The sequence below is a fragment of the Rhincodon typus genome, chromosome 41, assembly GCF_021869965.1.
Source record: "Rhincodon typus isolate 14 chromosome 41, sRhiTyp1.1, whole genome shotgun sequence".
NCBI lineage: Eukaryota > Metazoa > Chordata > Chondrichthyes > Orectolobiformes > Rhincodontidae > Rhincodon > Rhincodon typus.
In genome coordinates this window covers 10841100-10852309 of record NC_063372.1, presented here as the reverse complement: position 1 = coordinate 10852309, position 11210 = coordinate 10841100, and the positions used below count along the sequence as shown (strand labels likewise).

Below are 11210 nucleotides of genomic sequence, written 5' to 3'. Positions count from 1 at the left end.
CTGGCTTTGTTCCTGGAGATCAGGCCCAGCCACTCCCCTTTCTACATACTGGCCTTTTTTTTTTCTTTCCTGGACACATTTCAAGAATTCTACCCCCCTCAAAGCCTTGTCTATCCCAATTAATATTGAGGAAGCTGAACTTGCCTTCTGTTATCCTGTGACTTTTACACTTCTCTGAATTCCACTGACCCATCTACCCTTCTGTCCCTCCCTGCCTGAGAGTTTATGATGCTCTCTTGCGCAGACCAGGGACCTAGCGGTTCAAGTACACAGTTCCTTGACAATGGCACCACAGGTAGACAAGGTGGCGAGGAAGGCGTTTGGCATTGCTTACCTTCATTGGTCAGAGCATTGAGTATGGGTGTTGGGATGTCATGTTGTGGCTGTACAGGACATTGCTGAGGCAACTTTTTCATACCACATTCAATTCTGGTCTCCCTGCTAAAGGAAAGATGTTATTAAACTGGAAAGGGTGCAAAACAGATTTACAAGAATGTTACCAAGACTGGAAGGTTTGAGTTCTGGGAAGCTGGAACTTTTTTCACTGGCATGTTGGAGGATGAGATGTGACCTTAGAGGTTTATAAAATCATGAGGGGCATAGACAAGGTGAATAGCCAGCCTTTTCCCTTAAGGGAGTCCAAAACTATAGGCCATGGGTTTAAGGGGAGAAGGGAAAGACTTAAAAGGGACCTGAGGGGCAACTTGTTTACAGAGGGTGGTGCGTGTATGGAATTAGATGCTAGAGGCAGTTACAGTTACAACACTTAAAAATATTTGGACAAGAATATGGATAGGAAAGGCTTAGAGGGATATGGGCCAAATGCAGGCAAATGGGACTAATTCAGTTTAGGAAACCTGGTCAATATGATGAATTGAACTGAAGGGTCCACTTTTCTACTGTACGACTGACTTCCTGTAATTAAGGAACCAGCAAAGATATCATCCCTGCTTTTTGCAGTAATTGACTCCCTGATCAATGTAGTAACACCCCTCCCTGCCTTGCTTGAAGATTCTGTACCACAGAATATTGAGCTGTTCGTCCTGCCCCTCTTCAGCCATGTCTCTGTAGTGGCAATGATACCATATTCCTAGGTGTTAAACAGTACTCTCAAATCTTCTCCCTTACTTGCAAGACTCCTTGTATTAAAATAAATGCTACCAAGCCTTGTTCCCTTCACCTTGACTTGACTATGTATACTCTACCTTCCAGACTGACTTTGGGTTTTCTATATTTATACATCACCTTGCTGAGCTGCCTGTCCTTCCATGTTGCTGCAGATTGTTTGATGTGTGTGCGACAGTGAGAGCGGACAGGGAAACTAAAGTCACTTTGGTGTTTGAGCATGTTGACCAGGATCTGAAAACATATCTGGAGAAAGCCCCGTTACCTGGCCTACCAGCTGAGACTATCAAGGTAAAGCACAAAACAGTCTGTTTGAGGCAGTCCTACTGTCTCTTTAACCTTTTTTCTTTCTGCAACGTACTAGCAAAGAGGGGGTGATGGATGAGGCTATTGTGATGTTCACTGAGCCACAGTTGGGACAGGTGACTTCAACAAACAAATACTGTTGAGATTTCAGGTGATATCAAAGTACACTCCCTGGAAGCAATTCTGCTTGAATTAGAAGTGACTTGAAGTGAATGTCCAGTTCTCCTTCTGTAAAGAAGAAAACTGAAATATGAACAGAAATATCGATCTTTTTGCTATGCACATCCAGTCAGGATCAGTGGCGAGTAAAGATTGGTTTTTGGTCCAGTGATACCTGTGTTTTATAATTCTTATCCTTCAGTTTGTATTGCTCCATCCCCTGCCCCCTCGCATTCTCTGTAATCCCCTGCGGCTCCCACATCCCTTTAGATGTCTCTGCATACCTCCATTCTGGCCTCTTCCCAGGTTTCCATCACTCCCTACTGATGGCTGTGCCTTCAGCTACTTGGGTGTGCTCTTGCACCTTCCCTTTTTAACTGCTCCTTAAAACCAACCTCTGTCTGTTTTTGGTCACCTGTTCCTAATGTCTCCTTGTGGTTCCTTTTTTTTTCAAATTTATTATGCTTGATAATCACTCTGCCTTGTGAAGCACCTCCATGGGTTTTTTTAATATGTCAAAGGTGCTGTATAAGAACAAGTATTTTGTGACCTTTTTGGCCACTGACCTGATTTTTTTTTTAGTCTAACATTCCTCCTCCCCCTCCCTCCCCACCCAGGAAAACCAAAAAAAAATTAAAAAGCAAGCTCCACTGGGTAGCAGGGAAAGAGCAGCATGGATCATGTCTGTACACAATTTTGAGCGCAGAAGTCTGGTACATGGGCAGTTTAGGAGAGAAGTTCTTGTATTCTTCGAATCATCTTTCTCTGTGAAAATCCCAAACTACCAGATTGGGTGACCAAGTATAGACTTGTTTTCACTGCAGAGCAGAGTTAAAACACCCATCAGTGACTCAGTCGGTGGAGTGTTAGATAACCTGGTTGGGGGCAGGAGGTTGCAGTCAGCCCTTGCGTGCAAACTGTCCTAATGGAGTTCTTTTGTTCTCATTTTGTGGACAGGATCTGATGAATCAGTTGCTGAATGGCTTGGCATTCCTTCATTCTCACAGTGTGGTGCACCGGGACCTTAAGCCAGAGAACATCTTGGTGACCAGCCGGGGACAAGTGAAACTGGCTGACTTTGGCTTGGCTCGTATCTACAGCTGCCAGATGGCCCTCACTCCAGTGGTAAGCACAAGGCTGTAGTTGTAGGCCTCCATAAAGAGGCTAGCTTTGTGGCAAGGGATGAATGGACACTGAGGCATTCAGATCAAGAAAGCCACCAATTCGATTGCTCCCCCTGGGCTAGGTGACCTGGTATTGGTGACAGTGGGTTGCTGTATGTGGCAACAACTTGGTGTAAGGTACTGTTCAGGCATCTCTTGTCCATGGAGCCGGAGGCTGCTCATCCCCTCAAGCCTGTTCTGTGATTCAGTCTGATCAAAACTGTGACCCCCATTTGGGATTCAGTTGGATAGCTCCTTTGAAGGACACTGGCCCCCCACTTCAGTGCTATATCACTCTGATTCTAAATCCATTTATCTGCCACTTATCCATATTCCATTCACACCCTTGCCTAACTTTTGAAATATCAAATTTCCATCTTAATCTTCAATTCACCCTGAGCTTCTATAGCCTTTTTGAGGAGCGGGTCAGGGAGCAAAGATTAGAAACTTATTGAATTGAGAATCCTGAATGACCCCATACGTTTTATTGTTACTTTACACTTGATCGTAATCTGATTTATTTAACTCTTCAGGTGGTGACCCTGTGGTACCGTGCCCCAGAGGTACTGTTGCAGGCAACATACGCCACACCTGTTGACATGTGGAGTACAGGCTGTATCTTTGCTGAGATGTTTCGACGAAGGTCAGTACTGAACAGAAATCCATTAACTCAAATGATACGACCAATGGCTACAAGCACAGACTGTTGTAAATTGTCTAGCTGAGCACTGCAGATTAATTTTGCTTTTTTATTTACGTTTTTGTTTATTGACTTGGTTCAAAAATGGGGATTTTAACTGACCTGTCCTGACACTGTGATCTGGTGTTCAGTTTGGAATAGTTCGTTCAGGATTGCAAGGACTTATCACCGTATGGATTTTATTTTAACAAAAAAAAATTGGCATTCTGTTAACACTGGAGTCAGCATGTTTAGTTTGTAACTTACTCAAGTCTTCAGTTGTCTGGCATCTCTCACCAGTAGTACCTGATTGTGTTGCCACCAGAGATCCGAGTATATTGCAGCTGTCTCTCCTGGCAAACAAATGTTGTTGTCTTGCGAGTATTATTAGAGGGCTGTGGAACTCCATATTCCTGATTTTAGCTTTCATAATTTAGACCATATCTCCCTTCCTCCTTCTGCCTCTGCAAACTCGCATCTCCAGTCTTTGTTACACAGATCAGACAAGCCCAGGTTTGATTTCTTGCTCTGTTAAGGTCAAAGGTAGCCATGATGTGGAGGTGCCAGTGTTGGACTGGGATGGATAAAGTCAGAAATCACACTACCCCAGGTTATAGCCCAACAGGTTTATTTGAAAACACAAGCTTTCGGAGTGCAGCCCCTTTGTCAGGTGAAGTGAGAGAGAAGCCCATAGAATACAGAATTTATGGGCAGAGAGATCAAAAGATCATACAAGTGGTGTGAGTGGAGTGTCAAAGAAGTCCCTGCAGGTGATCCAAAGTATTGTTAGTCAGCTGCTGACACTGAACAAGTGAAGGGATGACCTATGATCCGATTTAAACGAGGCAGAGATAATTACGGAAAATTTGAAAAAATGAGGTGGTGCTGGAGACATTCCAAATGACTGGAATAACATGATGGGTATAAGGATCTAACCCATGTCACCAGATGATGGTGACCAGAACAGGACAGTAAGGAAGATTTCATAGCTAGTGAACAGTGCAGTGGAGTCACATGTAGCACAACGTGAAGCCAAGATCCCAGTTGAGGCCGTCTTCATGGGTACAGACCTTGGCTATCAGCTTCTGCTCGGCGATTCTGCATTGTTGTGTATCTTGAAGGCTGCCTTGGAGGATGCTTGCCTGAAGATTGGAAGCTGAAATGTCCTTGACTGCTGAAGTGTTTTCCCCCACTGGGAGGTAACATCCCTGTCTGGCTTTTTTTTAAAAATTATTTTTAAATTTTATTTATTTTATTTTTTACTGTGCGGTGTCCATTCATCCATTGTCGTAGCGTCTGCATGGTCTTGCCAACATACCATGCCTGAGGGCATCCTTGCCTGCAGCGTATGAGGTAGACCGCATTGGCCAAGTCACATGAGTACCTGCTGTGCACGTGGTGGGTGGTGTTCCCACGTGTGATGGTAGTGTCCATATCGAAGATCTGACATGTCTTTCAGAGCTGGCCATGGCAGGGTTGTGTGGTGTTATGATAGATGTTGTTCTGAAGGCTGGGTAGTTTGCTGCGAAACGATGGTCTGTTTAAAGATTTGGCAGTTGTTTTGAAGGTGAGAAGTGGAGGCGTAGGGATGATCTTGGTTAGGTGCTTGTCGTCATCGATGATGTTGAAGGCTGCAAAGAGCATGGTGTAGTCTCTCTGCTCTGGGGAAGTACTGGACGATCAAGGGTACTCTATCGGTCATGGCACATCAGAACTGGCAGTTGATGAGTTGAGCATCATATCCTGTTCTTATGGAGGGTATCCTTCAAAATCTTCAGGTGTCCATCGTTTTCCTCCTCACTTTGAGCAGATCCTGTGTATGTGCAGGGCTTGTCCGTAGGGGTTGGCTTCTTTATGTTTAGAGTGGAACATAGAGAAGTGCAGCATCATGAGGTTATTGCTGGGCTTGCAGTAGAGGTGAGGTACTGAGGTGTCCATCCTTGATGGAGACGCGTGTATCTGAGAATGAGACACATTCTGAAGAGTAGTTAATGGTAAGTCTCGTGGGATGAAACTTGTTGATATTGCTACGTAATCATTTCACTTCTTCCTCACCATGAGTCCAAAGGAAGAAAATGGCATTGATTTTTGTATCTGGTGTGTAGCGTTGGTTGGAGGTCCTGTGCGGCAAAGTAGTCTTGCTCAAACTCCTGCATGAAAATGTTGGGGTATTAGGGTGCAAGTTTGGTCCCCATGGCTGTTCCGTGTGCCTGGATGAAGAACTGGTTGTCCAAGGTGAAGACATTGTAATCGAGGATGAAGTGGATGAGTTGTAGGATGGTGTCTGGAAATTGGCAGTTGTTGGTGTTGAGTATTGAGGCTGTTGCGGTGATGCTGGTGTAGAGTGCTGAGATGTCCATTGTGACAAGGAATGTTCCTGGTTTGACTGGTCCGTGGGTGCTGAGTTTGGTTGTTTTTTGAAAACAAAAAAAAACTGTAGTGTTGTGACAGAACCTGGGGTTCCCTGTACAATGGGTTTTAAGATGCCCCTTGACATAGCCAGAGAGGTTCTCACACAGGGTCCCGTTGCCTGATACGATGGGACATCCAGGTGTGTGTTAGCTTTGTGTATCTTCAGAAGGATATGACTGAGAGTATTCTTCATTGTGCAGTACTTCCCCAGACTATGCCATGTTCTTTGCAGATGTCAACATGTCATCAGTGACGACAAGCATCTCACCATCTTTGCCTTCAAGCAACTGCCAAATCTTTTAAACAGACCATCGTTCAAAGCAAACTACCCAGCCTTCAGGAGACAATCTACCACAACACCCCACAACCCTGCCACAGCAAACTCTGCAAGACCTGTCAGATCGTTGACCTGGACACTACCATCACACGTGGGAACACCACCCACCACATGAACAGCAGATACGCATGTGACTCGGCCAGTGTTGCCTACCTCATACGCTGCAGGCAAGGATGCCCCGAGGCTTGGTATATCGGCGAGACCATGTAGATGCTATGACAACAGATGAATGGACATCACACTACAGTTGCAGACAGGGATGCCCCCTCCCAGTGGGGGAACACTTCAGCGGTTGAGGACATTTGGCTTCCAGTCTTCAGGATGGTCTTTTGAGATCCACAACAACAGAATCCCCGAGCAGAAGCTGATAGCCAAGTCCCATACCCATGAAGACGGCCTCAACCGTGATCTTGGGTTCATGTGCTATGTGGCCCCACCACGCTGCTCCCTAGCTGTATAATCTTCCTTACTGTTCTGTTTTTGTCACCGTCACCTGGATAAATTGTTTTGATCTCTCTCTACCTTTTAATTAGTTTGGATTACTTACTACTTTGGTTAGACCCTCGGATGCCACTCCTGCACCCATCATCTTATTCCAGTCATTTGGTTTGTTTGTCTCCAGCACCACCATTTTTTTTAATTTTGTAATTATCTCTGCCTAATTTACTTGGATTGTAGATCATCCCTTCCCTTGTTAGTCAGCTGTTGACACTTAACTCACATGCTGTCTAACACTTTTTGGATCACCTGCAGGGACTTCTTTGACACTCCACTCATACCATTTGTATGATCTTTTGATCTCTCTGCCCATGAATTATGTGTCTGTGCGCTTCTCTCTCTCTTCACCTGACGAAGGGGCTGTGCTTTGAAAGCTTGTGATTTCAAATAAACCTGTTGGACTATAACCTGGTGTTGTGTGATTTCTGACAATGTCAAAGGGGGCGTTATTCCCCTTCTCACATGCCCATTGTCCCTCGGGTGGGAATGGGGAGAAATCGGTCAGCTTCTTAGATCGTGTTACTAAACAGTGCCTCCTCCCTGGAGACTAATATGTGGGTGGTAGCCCTTCAATAGCCAGCCAGCACCTTGTGCTTGATGATTGGTGATTTGTAATTTGGGTAGCTGTGGACTTCTGCCCCTAGGAAGGGGGCAGATGAGGGCGAGAGAGTTGGAGGGGATAGCAACAAGATAAGGGATTTGCATTTAAAGCCAGGTTGAATTCCATTCTGTACTTTTGGTCTGTATCTCAATCAAGCAACTGTCTAACCCCTTACTGGAAGACTCCAAATCATGTATACTGGAGGGTTGCAATTTTCTGAGGATGTTTATGTTTTGTGTTTGAAGCTTGCAGGAAACTTTTGGAAGTGAGGTAAGTGCTGTAACTTTTCATTTTTTTTTTTTAAGCATTGTTTTTGAACATGTTGCTTGGGGTTGAACTAAGGAAACTAACAATTAATCCATATGGGGTGCACACCTGTGCTGCACACATGGACCAATGTTTGTCAAGTGGTGCAATCCATCTATTTTCCTCCTTAGCCTGGCTAGAAAGGAGCCACACTCCACATCAAACCTAGTATGACTCCAAAGTGCTACTTGCAGAGTCTGTGTTTTTAGTGGAGGTGGAGGAGGAATCTTACTAATTCTGTTGCTGCCCCCCAGAAATACTCCTAGCTCTTCTTTATAAGAGCATATTTTTCATTGGTCCTTGGGGGCAGATCCACAGATGTGACTTGAGTTCAGGTATCAGCATGTCTTCTGTTTCTGCCGCCTCATTTTGTCTTGTCACTTTGGTTTTGATGACTTTGTCTGAATTTTAAAACTTTGTAGAAAACCGGTTCTGAAGAAGGGTCACTGGACCTGAAATGTTAACTGATTTCTCTCCACAGATGCTGCCAGATTAGCTGAGATTTTCCCCTCCGTTTCTAGTTTTGTTTAAAACTTTTTTGTCGTTCTAATCCTTCAATACAGTCTTGGAATATAGAGTCTCTTACTTGGTGAAATTTGGTGTGGTGTTGGCTTAAAAATGAAGTTTTGGTCATTAGAGCACATTTTGTCCCAGATTATTTCAGGGTAATGCTTTGATCCTGTCTGCAACCTTACTTAATGGAACCCAGTTTTGAGACTGTGTGTTTAAAAATTTATCTGGAAATTCAAAGAACCCCCAGTAATGAAAGTTTTAAAAGTATTTGGCTTCTGTAGTTGACTTTGAAAAGGAACTATTGTAGGAGGAGTATAATGGTGTCAGACATGCTGGGTGGCCTTTCTGACTCCTGATGGAATGTCTGCAAGAGCCACAGAGAAAATCTGCCTTGGGCTTCGCCATGACAGCCGATGAAGGGTGGCCTTCAGTTTGTGCTGGTTTTGAAACTAATGTTGCAAATGTCATTTGTATGTTTTGAGCCTTATTGTGTACAAGCCAAGAGTCTCAGTTGAAACCTGCGTGACTTGCTGAATTCTAGTGTATTTCCCCTTAACCAGGGCAGCAGCTGGGTCCCTACATCTTGGCCTCATTTCAGGGAATTTTTCTTTTCTGTTAAAGGAACTGCATACTGTAGTATGTGTGTGATGTGTTTTTGTAAAAACCTTGTTTAGCTACTGCTGTTAAGTCAATTGAATTGACTAATACTTCTTTTTTTTAAGAAGTTGATTCTATTTATTCAAGTTCTCTGACTGCATGCTGTCTAGCTTTTCATAAATTGTGTTTACTGCAACATGTGTTTGCTTGATGTTCAGGCTCCTTTTTTTTTCTCTTCTCTTGGCTTCAACACTGCTATAATTGAAACCTCCCAAGAGAAACATTTACTCTACTGGCATGAAGTCCTTTTCTGTTTTCCTCACCATCCTGAGTTTCTTTTAACTTATTAAAATGAGGTGTGAATGTTGCTGGTAAGCCCAGCACACTTTTTGCCCTCTAAGGTGGCAGTGAGCTACCACCTTGAACTGCTGCAGTCTGTGTGGTGTACGGAGCAGTGGAATTTTGACCCAGTGAAAGAATGGTAATATGGTACAAAGTCTCGATGGTGTGTAACTTTGGGGAGATCCAAATGATAGATGCAAGTACTGGTTACTCTTGGGTGGTGGAGGTGTTGTTGAAAGAACCTTGGCAAATTCTGTGGTGTATCTCGTACATCTGTAACCACCAACCTGAGATGCTTCCACTGCCTGTTTGCTTGGGGTCCTCGGGACCTAGCAGAGTGGAATGTTGCATAGGATTCAAAAGCAAATTTCCCATAATATCCTGATGTGCTCTTGGTGAATTCTAGCGATGTCCCACTGTGCGATATGCACGGTCATTCTGGTTTTTTTTTTATTTCTTTTGAATTGGAAAGTTTTGCGGGTTTGCATCTTGCTGCAGGTACTCATTCACAAAAATCCTGGCTGACACCCCAATGCCGGCTGAGGGAATGCTGTCTTTTATCTTTTTGGGTGTGATATTAAAATAGGGCTCTATTAGCTGCTTCTAGCGAATGAAAAGCATTTTGAGCCAGGGGAGTTATCCCAATGTCTCCACCAATATTTTTATTCGTGAATTAAAGTTGTTTGAAACACAAAGCACTTATCTAGTCTTTATCACTGTGGGAGCTTGCTGTGCGCAAATTGGCTGTGTTTGCTGCATTGCAACAATTACAAGACCTCAAGTACAATTGCTGTAAAGTGCTTTGGGGCAACCTGCACTTGTGAAAGGCGCTAAATAAATGCAAGTTTTTTTATCTCTAACTCCTAAAGATGGTTCACTACTTGGGGTCTTCATACTGCAAATGGAGATATGTTGAACCGTTAGGGTTGTACTGTTCAAATGAAGTGTAACTGACAAACTGTCTTTTTACAGGCCTCTGTTTTGTGGGAAATCGGAACTTGACCAACTAGGAAAGATTATTGAGTAAGTGTATTTGATGTGTACTAGGTTGGGGGGTGGGGTGGTGGGGTCTCCAATTTCCAGTCGGTGGACGGAGAGGTGGGGCCCTAAAACCAGGCTGAGGTTCACCTGGGAGGTGGGTACAGGTGGAGGGAGGTTTGGGGGCCTGCGTTCATAGTGCAACCCAAGTAAGTGCTCTGGGGCGGATAGCAGGAGATTCTCTCTCTGAATACAGTACAGTAGTACCAACCTGTTGTTATCACATGCGCAAAATTGGCTGTCGCATTTCCTATATTGCAACAAAAACTAGAATTCAAATGCTTTTAAAGTTTTTAAAAGTCCTGAGGTTGCAAAAGACACTATATAAATGCAAGTTGTTTTTTTTTTTGTCTTGGCTGACTTTCCATTGGCTGTTTTGCACCTCATTGCTTGCTGGCTGTGATTGTTGAAAAGTAACTGCTGGCATCTGAGAAAGCTGGTGCACCGCATTGGCTAAAGGCGCAAATCTTATAATAAAATTGACTGACTCTTCAGGTTGTTCCTGGTTTTAGCTTGGCTGTTCTACACTGGTAATTGAGAATGGGAACTTCTCTGCTTTCAGCATGACTGGGCTCCCGGCAGAGGAAGATTGGCCAGAAGATGTGACGCTTCCACGAAGCGCATTCCCCAACCGTCCTCCGCAGTTGGTCAAGTCCTATGTACCTGAAATCGATGATTTGGGAGCAGAGCTGCTATTGGTGAGATGGACTCTTGGGCAGAATATCCACAAACTCTCAATTTTTTAAGAATGGAATGCTAGGATTTGAAGAGTAGGAGTTCAGAGGACAGTTAATCTTGTCACATTTTTTGAGGCAGGAATGAATACTCAGCTAATGTAGCTGGATTCTGACTCCCAGGAAACAGATCACGGGAGGGTAGACCCTGTTGACCTGAGCTTTATAATCAGATGGACTTTAAGGTGATTTTTGGGATTTAAATATTGTTGAGTTTGTGGCATCTGCCAGTCTGTGTAGTTGAGGGTGGAGGGGCTGTTGACAACCAAGCCCCTGTCACTCTCTCTCTCTCTTTTTTTGACACTAGGCAGTTCAAGCTGATTTTTGTCTTTCCGCTCCCTGGGTACCGTACAGCATCTCTTTGCAGAGATTTACTTGAGCTCTGGGAAGCAGTGGAGTG

General features: G+C 44.1%; 1 protein-coding gene across 1 annotated transcript in view; it reads left to right on the top strand.

The window, feature by feature from the left end:
- Positions 1 to 11210, top strand: part of LOC109925336 (cyclin-dependent kinase 4) — a 33576-nt gene that overhangs the window by 15419 nt on the left and 6947 nt on the right. The window contains exons 4-8 of the mRNA XM_048618871.1: positions 1213 to 1416; positions 2548 to 2715; positions 3287 to 3396; positions 10011 to 10061; positions 10639 to 10774. Of these exons, the coding sequence (XP_048474828.1) occupies positions 1213 to 1416; positions 2548 to 2715; positions 3287 to 3396; positions 10011 to 10061; positions 10639 to 10774 (669 nt within the window). The remainder of the gene's footprint in view (positions 1 to 1212; positions 1417 to 2547; positions 2716 to 3286; positions 3397 to 10010; positions 10062 to 10638; positions 10775 to 11210) is intronic.